Here is a 16,767-nt window from a genome sequence, read left to right on the forward strand (position 1 = left end):
TAAATAAACTTTGATTGATTGATCCCAAATGCAAAACAATTTAATAATTAGTTAAGTTATTTGCTCTGTGTGTTGACATAAATGAACATTTTGCAACGTATATATCTGCAACTTGTAGTTCGGTGTGGCTGATATATGTAGAAATATTGTTTTCTTCTAAAACTTAGTGGGTGTGGCTTATATATCGGTGTGGAAAGTACCATGTATTGTTTGTGGGACAGCTCAGTTATAGAATATGTTGAAATATTCGGAAAGATTGACAAGTAATCAATCAATCAATCAATCAATCAATGTTTATTTATATAGCCCTAAATCACAAATGTCTCAAAGGACTGTACAAACCATTACAACTACGACATCCTCGGAAGAATCCGCAAAAGGGCAAGGAAAACTCACACCCAGTGGACAGGGAGAATTCACATCCAGTGGGACGCCAGTGACAATGCTGAATATGAGAAACCTTGGAGAGGACCTCAGATGTGGGCAACCCCCCACCCCTCTAGGGGACCGAAAGCAATGGATGTCGAGCGGGTCTAACATGATACTGTGAAAGTTCAATCCATAGTGGCTCCAACACAGCCACGAGAGTAAAGTTCAAAGCGGATCCAAGACAGCAACGAGAGTCCCGTCCACAGGAAACCATCCCAAGCGGAGGCGGATCAGCAGCGTAGAGATGTCCCCAACCGATACACAGGCGAGCGGTCCATCCTGGGTCCCGACGAGCGGTCCATCCTGGGTCTCGACTCTGGACAGCCAGTACTTCATCCATGGTCATTGGACCGGACCCCCTCCTCAAGGGAGGCGGGGACATAGGAGAAAAAAGAAAAGAAACGGCAGATCAACTGGTCTAAAAAGGAGGTCTATTTAAAGGCTAGAGTATACAGATGAGTTTTAAGGTGAGACTTAAATGCTTCTACTGAGGTAGCATCTCGAACTGTTACCAGGAGGGCATTCCAGAGTACTGGAGCCCGAACGGAAAACGCTCTATAGCCCGGAGACTTTTTTTGGGCTTTAGGAATCACTAATAAGCCGGAGTCTTTTGAACGCAGATTTCTTGCCGGGACATATGGTACAATACAATCGGCAAGATAGGATGGAGCTAGACCGTGTAGTATTTTATACGTAAGTAGTAAAACCTTAAAGTCACATCTTAAGTGCACAGGGAGCCAGTGCAGGTGAGCCAGTACAGGCGTAATATGATCAAACTTTCTTGTTCTTGTCAAAAGTCTAGCAGCTGCATTTTGTACCAACTGTAATCTTTTAACGCTAGACATGGGGGGACCCGAAAATAATACGTTACAGTAATCGAGACGAGACGTAACGAACGCATGGATAATGATCTTGGCGTCTTTAGTGGTAAGTAGACTAAATACTGTAAGCATCACTTCATTCCTTCTAAGACTTCACTGAATTTCTTAACTGTATTGATTTTTTCAATTTCATCATCCAATCCTCTTAGTTGTCCAGCTCGGGTGCTAGCATACAAAACAGTCAGCATGACGCTGAATGACATTCATCCATGAATGGCATATAAAGGGTGCGTCGGCCGCACATGGCTGTTACCTTGTCCAAGGTTAGGAGAGTTTGCAACAATCTGTTGTATCCTTTCATTATACTTGGTCTTTTTAAACCGTTGTCCTTATTACACCGCTACTAGGACAGCTGCTAAAAACCAAACGATCCGCATCACTGTTGTTATGTTAACCTCAGCTGACTTTAGGCATCCGACTAATTTTACATGGAACTCTGTTAGGGCTCATAAAAAGGCTACCAAATTAAAACAAGGTTGTCGCTAGTTGGAAAAATCCAAGCCTCTCTCTTTACTGCAGCATTTTTCCCAGACTCATCCCGCTCGTGATATAGAAAATGATGTAGAATCTCAATTAAACCTAATGTGAGCCGACTTCCTCTCTGAATATAAAGTATTGAATGAGGCTCTGTCAAGTATCCATGCCGGAAAAGTAAATCAGTCCAACAGCTGTGGGGCTGAACCCACTCAATGACACGGGGGGGCAGTCGGGAAGTGACGGGATAAGTTATGAATAAAGGAGGGAGAGCAGAGAGGTGAGCGGATGAGAGGTGGGAGAAAGGGAGGAAGGTAGGTGAGAGGGAAGGAGAGACAGTAAAATGCTGCCGTCACTTAAACTCTAAAATGAAAGATCGATGAGCTTATTTAAATGTGCTCCCTGAGACGAGGGTTGGCTCATATAAAGCCTTGCATTTATGAGGGTGTGGGCATCGATTGACTGTGAGACAGCGAGAGCGGGAGAGAAAGGGAGAGATAGAGTGACGGCAGATCAGTGTGATCAACCTTTACTCATGAATTTCATCCAGCGCCACGTAAAATAAAAACTAATAAATGCTGGGAATGAGGGGGTCGGAATGTGGAAAAAAAAAAAACTACCGCTTTTGATTGGCCTGCCCACACAGTCTATCAAATCAATAACACCACCAACCCACCAGGGGTCCCATCTTCGATCCGCTTGGATGAATTTAAATTCAACGCTCCAAACACACAAAAGCCGTGGAATGCAGTGAGCTACATGAGGATGCATTGGTTGCACTGATTCAAAACCGGTTTATTCCACGTTTTTGTTTTGTCTTTTACATTCAAGAAGCCGCAGGAGTTGTAATTCAAAGACAGAAAATCAGGTCACATTATTCAACAAGTTGGTGTAACTTTAACAAGATGTAATCCAAATGGACACACGAAACATGTACGGACTGTGCCAATGTTGCTCTAACAACACCCAGTATGCCTTTTTATTGGCTTTTCATTTAGTGTATGGAATGGTTTTTCGGGGTTCTCAACTGTTTCAACCTGGGACCAACATGTTTTAATAGTCACAAAGTCGAAGCTAATGTATTTGTTATTTTAAAATAGACTATCATCCATCCATCCATCTTCTTCCGCTTATCTGAGGTCAGGTCGCGGGGGGCAGCGGCCTAAGCAGGGAAACTCTGACTTTCCTCTCCCCAGCCACATCGTCCAACTCTTCCCTGGGGGATCCCGAGGTGTTCCCAGGTCAGCTGGGAGACAGTCTTCCCAAGGTGTCCTGGGTCTTCCCCGTGGCCTCCTACCGGTTGGACGTGCCCTAAACACCTCCCTAGGGAGGCATTCGGGTGGCATCCTGACCAGATAACCGAAGCACCTCATCTGGCTCCCCTTGATGTGGCTTTACTTTGAGCTCCCCCCGGATGGCAGACCTTCTCACCCTATCTCTAAGGGAGAGCCCCACCACCCGGCGGAGGAAACTCGTTTTGGCCGCTTGTACCCGTGATCCTGTCCTTTCTGTCATAACCCATAGGTGAGAATGGGAACATAGATCGACCGGTAAATTGAGAGCTTTGCCTTCCGGCTCAGCTTCTTCTTCACTAGACTATCATTTGATACATTAATACACATAAATACCAGTCCAGAGAGCATTTTTGGGGACTGTATTAAGGCATGAACAGCAACATGATGATTGCATGCCTACAAATAATGCATCAATTAAAATTACAAAACCCAAAAACAGTGAAGTTGGCACGTTGTGTAAATCGTAAACAAAAACAGAATACAATGATTCGCAAATCCTTTTAAACCTATATTCAATTAAATAGACTGCAAAGACAAGATACTTAACATTCGAACTGGAAAACTGTTATTTTTTGCAAATATTAGCTAATTTGGAAATTGACGCCTGCAACATGTTTCAAAAAAGCTGGCACAACTGGCACAAAAGACTGAGAAAGTTGAGGAATGCTCATCAAACACATATTTGGAACATCCCACGGGTGAACAGGCTAATTGGGAACAGGTGGGTGCCATGATTGGGTGTAAAAGCAGCTTCCATGCAATGCTTAGTCATTCACAAACAAAGATGGGGCGAGGGTCACCACTTTGTGAACAAATGCTTGAGAAAATCGTTTAAGAACAGCATTTTTCAACCAGCTATTGCAAGGAATAGCTTGTAATAGGTTCAGAGAATCTGGAGAAATGAAAGACTGAAAACCAACATTGAATGCTCGTGACCTTCGATCCCTCAGGCGGTACTGTATCAAAAAGTGACATCAGTGTGTAAAGAATATCACCACATGGGCTCAGGAACACTTCAGAAAACCACCGTCAGTAACTACAGTTTGTCGCTACATCTATAAGTGCAAGGTAAAACTCTACTGTGCAAAGTGAAGTCAATTTATCAACAACACCCAGATACACTGCCGGCTTCGTTGGACCCGAGCTCATCATCATTTCAAAATGTTTTTGGAAACTGTGGACGTCGTGTCCTCCAGAACAAAGAGGAAAAGAACCATCCGGATTGTTATAGGCGCAAAGTTCAAAAGCCAGCATCTGTGATGGTATGGGGGTGTATTAGTGCATGGGTAAATTACACACCATTCATGTTGAAAGGTACATACAGGTTTTGGAGCAACATATGTTGCCATCCAAGCAACGTTATATTGGACGCCCCTGCTTATTTCAGCAAGACAATGCCAAGCCACGTGTTACAACAGCGTGGCTTCATAGTAAAAGGGTGCGGGTACTAGACTGGCCTGACTGGAGTCCAAACCTGTCTCCCATTGAAACTGTGTGGCGCATTATGAAGCCTAAAATACCACAACGGAGACCCCGGACTGTTGAACAACGTAAGCTGTACATCAAGCAAGAACGGGAAAGAATTCCACATGAAAAGTTTCAAAAATTGGTCTCTTCAGTTCCCTACTGAGTGTTGTTAAAAGTAAAGGCCATGTAACACAGTGGTAATAATGCCCCTGTGCCAACTTTTTTTAAATGTGTTGCTGCCATTAAATTCTATGTTAATGATTATGTGCATAAATAAGTTGTTTTTCAGTTCGAAAATTAAATGGCTCATCTGCAGTTCATTCAATTGAATACTAGTTGAAAAGGATATGCAAATCATTGTATTCTGTTTTCATTTACCATTTACACAACGTGCCAACTTCACTGGTTTTGAAGATGTACTAATTAAAAAAAAAAATTATATATCACTCATAACTGCAATGAGTTTATACTAAGAGTGAAGCGGTTCACAAAATCTACAGTATGGATCTTATCAAATATTGTGGCTACGGTTTTCATTTGGTTCCGTGAACATTGTTGTTGTTATTACAACCCAGAATACCGTGAATCCAAAAAAATGCAGCATTACTATTTTTTCATCAATTATGTCATTTACAGTTAGAGAGCTGCCAACATTTGGTGTTGGCAATCCAGTAGATCTCCTTCCATGCACTTTTGTCTGAGCTCCATACTTGGTAACCACATCATTAATGTTTGGGGCAAGGTTATTTGACTCCTTTGCGCTAATTTCACAATTGAGGTAATGACACAACTGGAGATGTGATTTTAGCGTGGTTTCTAGTTTTAATAAGGCTTTTGTTGAGCGACCACCTCATCATCATCCTTTCGACATCCAGCAATAAGCTTCAATATTTTATATGAACACAAAAACATCCCAATCCAGGAGATTTGGTAGACAAGGGCAATGTTCAGGCAATACGCTGGCTTCTTCCGGAGAATCGTTATGTTTCCAACAGGAATGCCTGTACAACTCCCGCTTCTCCTTCCCCTCACTTTGGCAATGTGCATGCATATGATTAAACTGAGTAGTAAAAAGAAGAAAAAACATGTGATCCAAACGCTGCAAACCGAGTCAGGTCAACCAAACGTTTCCCAGTTTTTTTCATAAACCGTTCCATTCCTAGTTAATACCAGGGAGAAATATGACCAAAATAGGGCCTGATTGCACTTCTAAATAAAGAAAACAAGTCAGACATCGATTGTACAATGCATATTTTAAAAATAGTACCTTTGGATTAGCCATTTACAACCACCCAAGCAAGATAGATCCACAATGGACTTTTGGGTGCCAACCCACTACCGGTAATTGAGAATCACAGCTCTAAATCTCCAAATCCAAGTTTGCTCAATATAATTTGGGCAGTAATTAGATAGGTAGATAGGTAGATAGATAGATAGATAGATAGATAGATAGATAGATAGATAGATAGATAGATAGATAGATAGATAGATAGATAGATAGATAGATAGATAGATAGATAGATAGATAGATAGACAGACAGACAGACAGACAGACAGACAGACAGACAGACAGACAGACAGACAGACAGAACTCTGATTCCTTCAGGAGAGTTATAGTTGGTATCAATTATAAAAGGGAAGTAGACATTAATACAGATTTGTTTTTGTCTAGACGGACGGACGGTCTGACAGACAGACAGGCAGACAGACAGACAGACAGACAGACAGAACATTGATTCCTTCAGGAGAGTTATAGTTGGTATCAATTATAAAAGGGAAGTAGACATTAATAAAGATTTGTTTTTGTTTAGACGGACGGACGGACGGACAGACAGACAGACAGACAGACAGAACTTTGATTCCTTCAGGAGAGTTATAGTTGGTATCAATTATAAAAGGGAAGTAGACATTAATACAGATTTGTTTTTGTCTAGACGGACGGACGGACGGACGGACGGACGGACGGACAGACAGACAGACAGACAGACAGACAGACAGACAGACAGACAGACCATTGATTCCTTCAGGAGAGTTATAGTTGGTATCAATTATAAAAGGGAAGTAGACATTAATAAAGATTTGTTTTTGTCTAGACGGACAGACAGACAGACAGACAGACAGACAGTACTTTGATTCCTTCAGGAGAGTTATAGTTGGTATCAATTATGATACAGATTTGTTTTTGTCTGCAGTCATGTTGATAGTCTCTATGAATATGTCACTGTTGCATTCTCAAAGTAAAAATAGCTTGTAAGTTACATACATTATTAACGTGTATGGTTAATAATTACTAACGTAGCTAAAACAAAACATCCTCCAGCAGCCAAACATAAATTGTGTGTGTCAGATGCAGTTTTTCTTCGAAACAAACATTGAACCGTCCTCACTTTATTGATGTCCGTGCATGTTTTGCCACTGTTGGTAAACTTGCACTTGTGGGTGTGTGCTGTCTGTGCCGCCACACCGTACCTCTCCAGCCCACTCACCTCCTCCTACTCAACTTGCAGGATGGAGGGATGAATATCGGAATGGAAAAAGAAGGTACATACTAGTGTTGGCCCGATACCAAAATTTTGGTAGCAGTACCAAAATTATTTTGGTATTTTTCAGTACTTTTCTAAATAACGTGGACCATAAAAAATACCATTATTGACCCCGAAAGGGAATAAGCGGTAGAAAATGGATGGATGGATGGATGGCTTAATTTTGACAAAAAATCTTAGGGTACATTAAACATATGTTTCTTATTGCAAGTTTGTCCTTAAATAAAATAGTGAACATACAAGACAACTTGTCTCTTAGTAGTAAGTAAACAAACAAAGGCTCCTAACTTGTCAGCTGACATATGCAGTAACATATTGTATCATTTATCATTCTATTATTTTTTCAACATTATTAAAGTCAAGTGGTAGAAAATGAATTATTAATCTACTTGTTCATTTACCGTTTATATCTGCTTATATTCACTTTAAACATGTTCTATCTGCACTTATGTTAAAATGTAATAATCATTTATTCTACCAACCGAGTGACCGTGCCAGCAACTTGAGGGTTGCAGGTTCGATTCCCGCTTGTGCCATCCTAATTACTGCCGTTGTGTCCTTGGGCAAGACACTCCCACCTGCTCCCAGTGCCACCCACACTGGTTTAAATGTAACTTAGATATTGGGTGTCACTATGTAAAGCACTTTGAGTCACTTGAGAAAAGCGCAATATAAATATAATTCACTTCACTTCACTTCTTCTGTTGTTTGGATGCTTTACATTAGTTTTGCATGATACCACAAATTTGGGTATCAATACGATCAGAAACTGGTCATAATCAAAGTCCTCATGTTTCCAGGGACATATTTCCTGACTTTATAAACATAATATGACTTTAATTTTAAACAAAAGAAGATGTGACGCCAAAAAATATTGACATAATCATAGTAGTATTGACTAGATACGCTAGTGTACTTGGTATCAATACAGTGGATGTCAGGTGTAGATCCACTCATGGTGTTTGTTTACATTTTGATGCCGGTCAGCTACGGTGTGTAATGAAGCATGTTTAGCTATTCCTTGTCCTGCAGGGATGATACTTGTAAGAAACTCACGTTATTTGTCGCTATGGAAACGATGATTAGTGATTTTACAAGTAGCTACAACACTGCCGACGGCGGATGGACGTTAGCCGCTCGCTAGCTTGTTTTAAATCCCTTCTTCCTGAGGGCGTTTCAGTGTTATGACTTGACCTTTATCGTCAGTTTTTAAGCCAAAATGCGTCCGTTCTCCTTTTTCTGTCTACACACCGTGTCTGCTTATTAGTACTCTGTGATTGTGCACTGCCGAACATGCTCCTCTGCTCGTAAACCAGCAATGACACGACGTGACGACGACGGGGGTGCGGGACCAGTACTTTTCAGAGGCGGTATCGTACTGAATATGAGTCATTAGTATCGCGTTACTATACTAATACCGGTATACCGTACAACCCTAGTACATACACAACAGGCGTCATCAATTAAACCAAAACCCCCATTTTTGCAAATGACCGCCAGTGCCACCCCCCACCCACGTTCCTAGTCACTCTAGTGCCATACCTCCCCCCTCCTCCCCGTTCCTCTTGCCTTATGTTGTTTCTTTCACATTTGCTACTTTCTAACACACGCATTCTCCGAACGTTCACAAATAGCTCACCCCCCCAACCACCACCACCACCTCTGCTCTCACACATTCCTCCCACCCCTCCTCCTCTTCATAACCCCACATCTCAGCCTTAGATTTTGCCCACCACACACCATCTGTGACCCAGAGAACACTTGTGTGTTGACACCAGCCTGACCTTTTTTCTTTGCCTTTGTTTGTCCTGGCTTTTAGACATAGAGTCCCATGATGCTACACACACACACACATAGAAGACGACTTAAGTTAACAGACAACAAAGGTGAAAGACAAAGCACATAGAAGAATGGCAACTCGTTGCAACATAACCCTCTTATTTCACAAAACTGGGACAAAGACAGACTAACATGGGCAAACTCAATTAACACACAGGTGTCTCTTGTTTGTGTTTTAGCGCCAAATCAGGGTCTGGCAGTTAAGGAGGTCATTGACATATTAGGGGGGGACACTTTCCCCATGCAGACACACAATAGCTTAAGGCAGCATGGTAGAACAACCGGACAAAAACTTGAGGGCTCCCAGTAGGAATCCAGCTTTTGCCATGCTAGTCACTGCCCTTGTGTACTTGGGCAAGACACTTTGCCCACCTTGCTTGCAGTGCCTCCCAAATGAAGCTAAAAAATGTAGATAATGGCTTTTCTCTATGTAAAAGTGCTATATAAATATGATTCACTAATCCTAGAAATTGGTCTGTGTAACAACATAACGCACACTATGGTCCTTATCTCAGTGTTTTTCAACCACTGGGCCACGGCATGTGCCGTGAAATACAGTCTGGTGTGCCGTGGGAGATTATGTAATTTCACCTAATTAGGTTAAAATAAAAATTGCAAACCAGTAATTATAATCCGCAAATGTGCCGTTGTTGAGTGTCTGTGCTGTGTAGCGCTCGGCGGAGTAACCGTGTAATACTCTTCCACATCAGTAGGTGGCAGCAGGTATTGTTTCGTAGATGTCGGGAACATGGTTTGTCGTGATCACAAAATGCGGGAGACAGCGTGTAAGTAAAAAGGTATCTAACGCTTGAACCAAAAATATACAAAAGGCGAGTGCCACTGTTGTAGGCACAATACCAATGTGAGCAATTTGCAAAATGCGCAACCGCATTTTGCAAATTTGTATAATGCGCAACCGCATTTTGCAAATTTGTATAATGCGCAATCTTTTTGCAAATTGCATCCAGCTATATATTTGAATAATGTGTGGTGCACATTTTGCAAATCAATGGGCGCAAATACATGTTTTTGGTGTCAAAATATTTTATTAAATACTTATGTAAATCTATTCATTTAATAATAATAATAATAATAATAATAATGGATTACATTTATATCGCGCCTTCCTATTGTTAGATACTCAAAGCGCTCACAGAGAAGTGGGAACCCATAATTCATTCACACCTGGTGGTGGTAAGCTACATTTGTAGCCAAAGCTGCCCTGGGGTAGACTGATGGAAGCGTGGCTGCCAGTTTGCGCCTACGGCCCCTCTGACCACCACCAATCATTCATTCACCAGTGTGAGCGGCACCGGGGGCAAGGGTGAAGTGTCCTGCCCAAGGACACAATGGCAGCGATTTTGGATGTCAATAGGTGGGAAGCGAACCTGCAACCCTCAGGTTTCTGGCACGGCCGCTCTACCCACTACGCCATGCCGCCCCCTTTGTAGTCGGGACAATATAACTGAGTATTGCCCTCCAATCAGTCCAACCCTAACCCTAACCACAGTGTACATCCACGACTAAACCATCAATTTTCTACCGCTTATTCCCTTTTGGGGTCACGGGGGGCGCTGGCGCCTATCTCAGCTACTATTTAAAAAATATAATAATGTAGGGTTACTGACTAAACCATCCACAAAATCTTGTCTTAAATCTCGTCTTGCTATATGCAAATTGCTTGCGCACAATGGAAATGACGTATACTTTGCAAAGTGCGTGAGATTGGTGAAATGCTTACAATACCACTAAGAAAAGCTTTGGGATGGCAATGCAAAACGAAACAAAAACTGAACTGGCTGAAAAAGTAAACAAAAACAGAATGCTAGACAGCAAGGACTTACAGCGTTTGGAGCAGACGGCGTCCACAAAGTACATGACATGACAATCAACAATGTCCCCACAAAGAAGGATAGCGTCCGCACAACTTAAATAGCGTTCAAGGTAGACATGAAACTGCTACAGGAAAATACAGACAAAAGAGGAAAAGCCACCAAGAACTCAACCTGTTCTCAATCAATGGCAATAAAACTCTTGATTCTGATTCTACACACAGGAAAACAGCAAAAAACTCAAAATAAGTCACAGCGTGATGTGACAGGTCGTGACATTACACATACTTTGAGATACGAGCTATAGTGATGCCCATCCATCCATGCACTTTCTACCGCTTATTCCCTTTGGGGTCTCAGCTACAATCGGGCAGAAGGCGGGGTACACCCTGGACAAGTCGCCACCTCATTGCAGGGCCAACACAGATAGACAGTCAACATTCACACTCACATTCACACACTGGGGCCAATTTAGTGTTGCCAATCAACCTATCCCCAGGTGCATGTCTTTGGAAGCAGGAGGAAGCCGGAGTACCCGGAGGGAACCCACGCATTCACGGGGAGAACATGCAAACTCCACACAGAAAGATCCCCAGCCCGGGATTGAACCCTGACTACTCAGGACCTTCGTATTGTGAGGCAGACGCACTAACCACTCTCCCACCGTGAAGCCCACACTTAAAGGCCTACTGAAATGAGATTTTCTTATTTAAACGGGGATAGCAGGTCCATTCTATGTGTCATACTTGATCATTTCGCGATATTGCCATATTTTTGCTGAAAGGATTTAGTAGAGAACATCCACGATAAAGTTCGCAACTTTCGGTGCTAAGACAAAAGCCCTGCCTCTATCGGAAGTCGCAAACAATGACGTCACATGTTGATGGCTCCTCACATATTCACATTGTTTATAATCGGAGCCTCCAACAAAAAGTGCTATTCGGACCGAGAAAACGACAATTTCCCCATTAATTTGAGCGAGGATGAAAAATTTGTGTTTGAGGATATTGATAGCGACGGACTATAAAAAAAAGTTCAAAAAAAGTTCAAAAATTTAAAAACGCGATTGGGACGGATTCCTATGTTTTTAGACACATTTATTAGGATAATTCTGTGAAATCCCTTATATTTCTATAGTGTTGCTAGTGTTTTAGTGAGTTAAATAGTACCTGATAGTCGGAAGGGTGTCCCCACGGGTGTGTTGACGCGCAGTGTCTCAGGGGAGTCGACGGCAGCTATGGACGACACAAGCTCAGCTTTTCTCCGGTAAGAAGCGACTTTTTAACCACAATTTTCTCACCGAAACCTGCTGGTTGACATTCCGTCTTGAGTCATGCTCGCTTGACCGCGCTCTGATCCATAGTAACGTTTCACCTCCAGGAATTTTAAACAAGGAATCACCGTGTGTTTGTGTGGCTAAAGGCTAAAGCTTCCCAACTCCATCTTTCTACTGTGACTTCTCCAATATTAATTGAACAAATTGCAAAAGATTCAGCAACACAGATGTCCAAAATATTGTGTAATGATGCCCTTTAAGCAGACATTAAGCTGTGTTTGTGTGCAGCGCTCATACTTCCTAAAAACCCGTGACGTCTTGCGTACACGTCATCATCACACGACATTTTCAAGACGAAACTCCCGGGAAATTTAAAATTGTATCTGTGTTGGCCCTGCGATGAGGTGCCGACTTGTCCAGGGTGTACCCCGCCTTCCGCCCGATTGTAGCTAAGATAGGCGCCAGCGCCCCCCGCGACCCCAAAAGGGAATAAGCGGTAGAAAATGGATGGATAGATTTAGTAAACTAAAAAGGCCGTATTGGCATGTCTTGCAATGTCAATATTTCATCATTGATATATAAACTATCAGACTGTGTGGTGGGTAGTAGTGGGTTTCAGTAGGCCTTTAAACCATCAATAAACAAAAGGTGAGTGCCGCTAAGAAAAAGCATTCAAACTTATGGATAGCTTTGCAAAACGAAACTAAAACTGAACTGGCTGAAATAGTAAAGAGAAACTGAAAGCTGGACGACAGCAAAGACTTACAGCGTTTGGAGCAGACAGTGTCCACAAAGTACGTCCGTACATGACATGACAATCAACAATGTTCCCATTAAGAAGGACAACGTCCGCACAACTCAGTGTTGAAGGTGGACATGAAACTGCAATAGGAAAAGCCACCAAAATAAGAGCGCAAGACAATAACTAAAACACCACACAAAGGACAACACCAAAAAACTCAAAATGAGTCAGTTTGATGTGACAGTGCGTGACAGTACAGCTACAAGAAACAGTGATGCATGCTTGGTTACGGTTTGAATTCATATCCAACAATTGCAAATATGACTTTTTATCGTCAATATCAGCTACTGAGTTTTTTTTTCAAATGATTTCTGGTTGTGTGCTTTGGGATTTTTTCAATGAAAAAAAAAATGTGCCTTAGCTCAGAAAATGATGAAAAACACTGCATTATCCAGCTTGATTTAAATGTTGAATAACGAATTAAAATTAGCATTGTAAAAAAAAAAATACGTTAAATCAGCCCTTTGCTTTATCAACAATTCCCCAGTTGGCATGTTGTTACCTTGGCCGTGCAACATGTGGCAGCTGCCGGCGAGAAGGAGCAGCAGCGGCAGGGGCAACCTCCGGCTCGTCAGCATCATCCCGCAGAATTCTTCCACGAACCCTGGGAACCGGCAAAATCCCAACATGCAGAAATAGTGTCTCCTTGTAAAGTGTGCCCACCAAAAAAAAAAAAAAAAAAAAAAAACGACAGCTTCAAGCAGCGTCTGTGTTGCAAAGTCAAGCTTTTAGAGCAGGAGGGACCGGGGCAGGCAAGCGGTGCCTTCACGGCTCGAGCACCCGGCGTTGTGAACGTGCTGCGGGGGAGCCTGCTGTGTGTTCCATCGCTCGGCCGGTGCGCCTCTCTTCCATTCCAATTAATACATCCGAGTACTTTGTCCGAGCTCACCGCGGATTCGTCCCGCCGAACACTTCGCTTTGAAGACGTGAATTCGGGTAATGAATTCAGCGACTAGTACTTCCAAGTGTTGCCATAGAGATGTTATCACTTATCCTGGTAGTTAGTTGTCCTAACTAGTAATCCACTCTGGTTCTTGTTCAGCTAGTGGGCGCGAAACGGGTGGACTCTTTTCCCCGAAAATGGCTCGCCTTTCCCGGATACGTTCGGGGGGCACCACCGGTGGCACAACAGGTTAGCAAAAAAATATATATATATTTTTTAGTTTGGGCTCTGACACTCTTAAAACGTATTGTTGTAGCTTTTAGGACAAGCACGGACGATGAAGAGTTAGTAGGAAAAAAATAATCAAAAAGTTGGTTTTCAAACGAGCTCACTGCGTCACGCCGCCGTGTGAGCCCGGTAAACGTTAACTGTCCTCCGCGGTAGTCCGTTGAAAAGCGACCGCTGGGGAGAGGGGAGGGGGAAAAAAGAAAGTCCGGGTACTCTTGTAATGTTAGCGGCGTTTGGTCCCCGAAGTTGGCGCGTGTTATCCTTGCCTCAGCACCCTGTTGAGGCTCAGGAAGGCGTCCGACTGAAGCCTCCTCGTCCCCGGCGAACGAACACCTGCGAGGCGGGCACTAGAGAGAGAGAGGGGTGTGGGGGGTCCGTTTTCTTTCCGCGTTCAATCCATGCTTAGAATGAGCCAACATGGATTTTTTTTTTTTTTTTTACCAATTTAGGTATACTTTCTCCGTTTAATCCACGTCCGAGGTTCTCTCTCGTCCAGTCAGCCTTCCCTGACTTAACGGGAATCTTTCACTCCATTATCCTCAACTCAAAACTTCGGTTCAGTAGCATCCCTGGTCGCTGATTGGTCCACAGCGGAGCCTGCGGTGTTCCTATTGGACAGTCTGAATTGGGGGGCGGGAAGCCAAATAAAAGATGGTAGAAAGAAAAGAAAAAAAACATAGTCAATAGATTAGGAACTATAGAGCAGTGGTTTTCAACCTTTTTTCATTGATGTACACCCTGTGAAATTTTTTTTTTATTCAAGTACCCTTTAATCAGAGCAAAACATTTTTGGTGGAAAAAAAGAAAAATACAGCACTATGTCATCAGTTTCTGATTTATTAAATTGTATAACAAAGCAAAATACTGCTCATTTGTAGTGGTCTTTCTTGAACGATTTGGAAAAAAATAAATTAAAATAACTAAAAACTTGGTGAAAAATAAACATATGATTCAATTATACATAAAGATTTCTACACAGGGCTTCACGGTGGCAGAGGGGTTATTGCAGGGGTCACCAACGCAGTGCCCGCGGGCACCAGGTAGCCCGTAAGGACCACATGAGTCGCCTGCTGGCCTGTTCTAAAAATAGCTCAAATAAAAGCACTTACCAGTGAGCTGCCTCTATTTTTTAAATTGTATTTATTTACTAGCAAGCTGGTCTCGCTTTGCTCGACATTTTTAATTCTAAGAGAGACAAAACTCAAATAGAATTTGAAAATCCAAGAAAATATTTTAAAGACTTGGTCTTCACTTGTTTAAATAAATTAATTTCTTTTTTTTTTTTACTTTGCTTCTTATAACTTTCAGAAAGACAATTTTAGGTAAAAAATACAACCTAAAAAATGATTTTAGGATTTTTAAACACATACCTTTTTACCTTTTAAATTCCTTCTCTTCTTTCCTGACAATTTAAATCAATGTTCAAGTACTTTGTTTTTTATTGTAAAGAAAATTAAATACATTTTAATTTAATTATTAATTTTAGCTTCTGTTTTTTCGACGAAGAATATTTGTGAAATATTTCTTCAAACTTATTATGATTAAAATTAAAAAGAAATATCCTGGCAAATCCAAAAAATATGTAGAATCAAATTTAAATCTTATTCCAAAGTCTTTTAAATTTCTTTTAAAATTTTTGTTCTGGAAAATTTAGAAGAAATAATGATTTGTCTTTGTTAGAAATATAGCTTGGTCCAATTTGTCATATATTATAGCAAAGTGCAGACTGGAGTTTAACCTATTCAAAACATGTCATCAAAATTGTAAAATTAATCTTAATCAGGAAAATTTCCAAATGTGTCCCATTAATTCTTTTTTTAATTTTTTCAAAAAGATTCGAATTAGCTATTTTTTCTTTTCCTTTTTTTTGGTAGAATTTAGAATTTTAAAGAGTCGAAATTGAAGATAAACTATGTTTCAAAATGTAATTTTAATTTTTTTCCTGTTTTCTCCTCTTTTAAACCGTTCAATTAATTGTTTTTTTCATCATTTATTCTCTACAAAAAAACTTGCGTAAAAGGAAAAAAAATGTGCAACGGAATGACGGACAGAAATACCCATTTTCTTTTATATATATATATATATATATATATATATATATATATATATATATATATATATATATAGATTTTTTTTATTAAAGGTAAATTGAGCAAATTGGCTATTTCTGGAAATTTATTTAAGTGTGTATCAAACTGGTAGCCCTTCGCATTAATCAGTACCCAAGAAGTAGCTCTTGGTTTCAAAAAGGTTGGTGACCCCTGGGTTAGTGCATCTGCCTCACAATACGAAGGTCCTGAGTAATCAGGGTTCAATCCCAGGCTCGGGATCTTTCTGTGTGGAGTTTGCATGTTCTCCCCGTGACTGCGTGGGTTCCCTCGGGGTACTCCGGCTTCCTCCCACCTCCAAAGACATGCACCTGGGGATAGGTTGATTGGCAACACTAAATGGTCCCTAGTGTGTGAATGTTGTCTGTCTGTGTTGGCCCTGCAATGAGGTGGCGACTTGTCCAGGGTGTACCCCGCCTACCACCCGATTGTAGCTGAGATAGGCACCAGCGCCCTACGCGACCCCAAAGGGAATAAGCGGTAGAAAACGGATGGATGGATGGATTTCTACACATCGAAGTAATCATCAACTTAAAGTGCCCTCTTTGGAGATTGTAATAGAGATCCATCTGGATTCATGAACTTAATTCTAAACATTTCTTCACAAAAAAAAGAAATCTTTAACATCAATATTTATGGAACATGTGCAC

At 41.5% G+C, this 16,767-nt stretch overlaps 1 protein-coding gene and 1 long non-coding RNA gene across 2 annotated transcripts in view; one reads left to right on the forward strand and one right to left on the reverse strand.

Moving 5' to 3' along the window:
* Positions 1-14,526, reverse strand: part of LOC133560173 (protein sidekick-1-like) — an 849,418-nt gene extending 834,892 nt beyond the window's left edge. Inside the window, exon 1 of the mRNA XM_061912393.1 lies at positions 13,341-14,526. Within this exon, the coding sequence (XP_061768377.1) occupies positions 13,341-13,467 (127 nt within the window). The 5' untranslated portion in view covers positions 13,468-14,526. The remainder of the gene's footprint in view (positions 1-13,340) is intronic.
* Positions 13,515-16,767, forward strand: part of LOC133560180 (uncharacterized) — a 26,599-nt gene continuing 23,346 nt past the window's right edge. The window contains exons 1-2 of the long non-coding RNA XR_009808397.1: positions 13,515-13,774; positions 13,881-13,970. This is a non-coding gene — a long non-coding RNA (uncharacterized LOC133560180). The remainder of the gene's footprint in view (positions 13,775-13,880; positions 13,971-16,767) is intronic.

This window comes from Nerophis ophidion, linkage group LG01 (genome assembly GCF_033978795.1).
Source record: "Nerophis ophidion isolate RoL-2023_Sa linkage group LG01, RoL_Noph_v1.0, whole genome shotgun sequence".
Classification (NCBI taxonomy): Eukaryota; Metazoa; Chordata; class Actinopteri; order Syngnathiformes; family Syngnathidae; genus Nerophis; species Nerophis ophidion.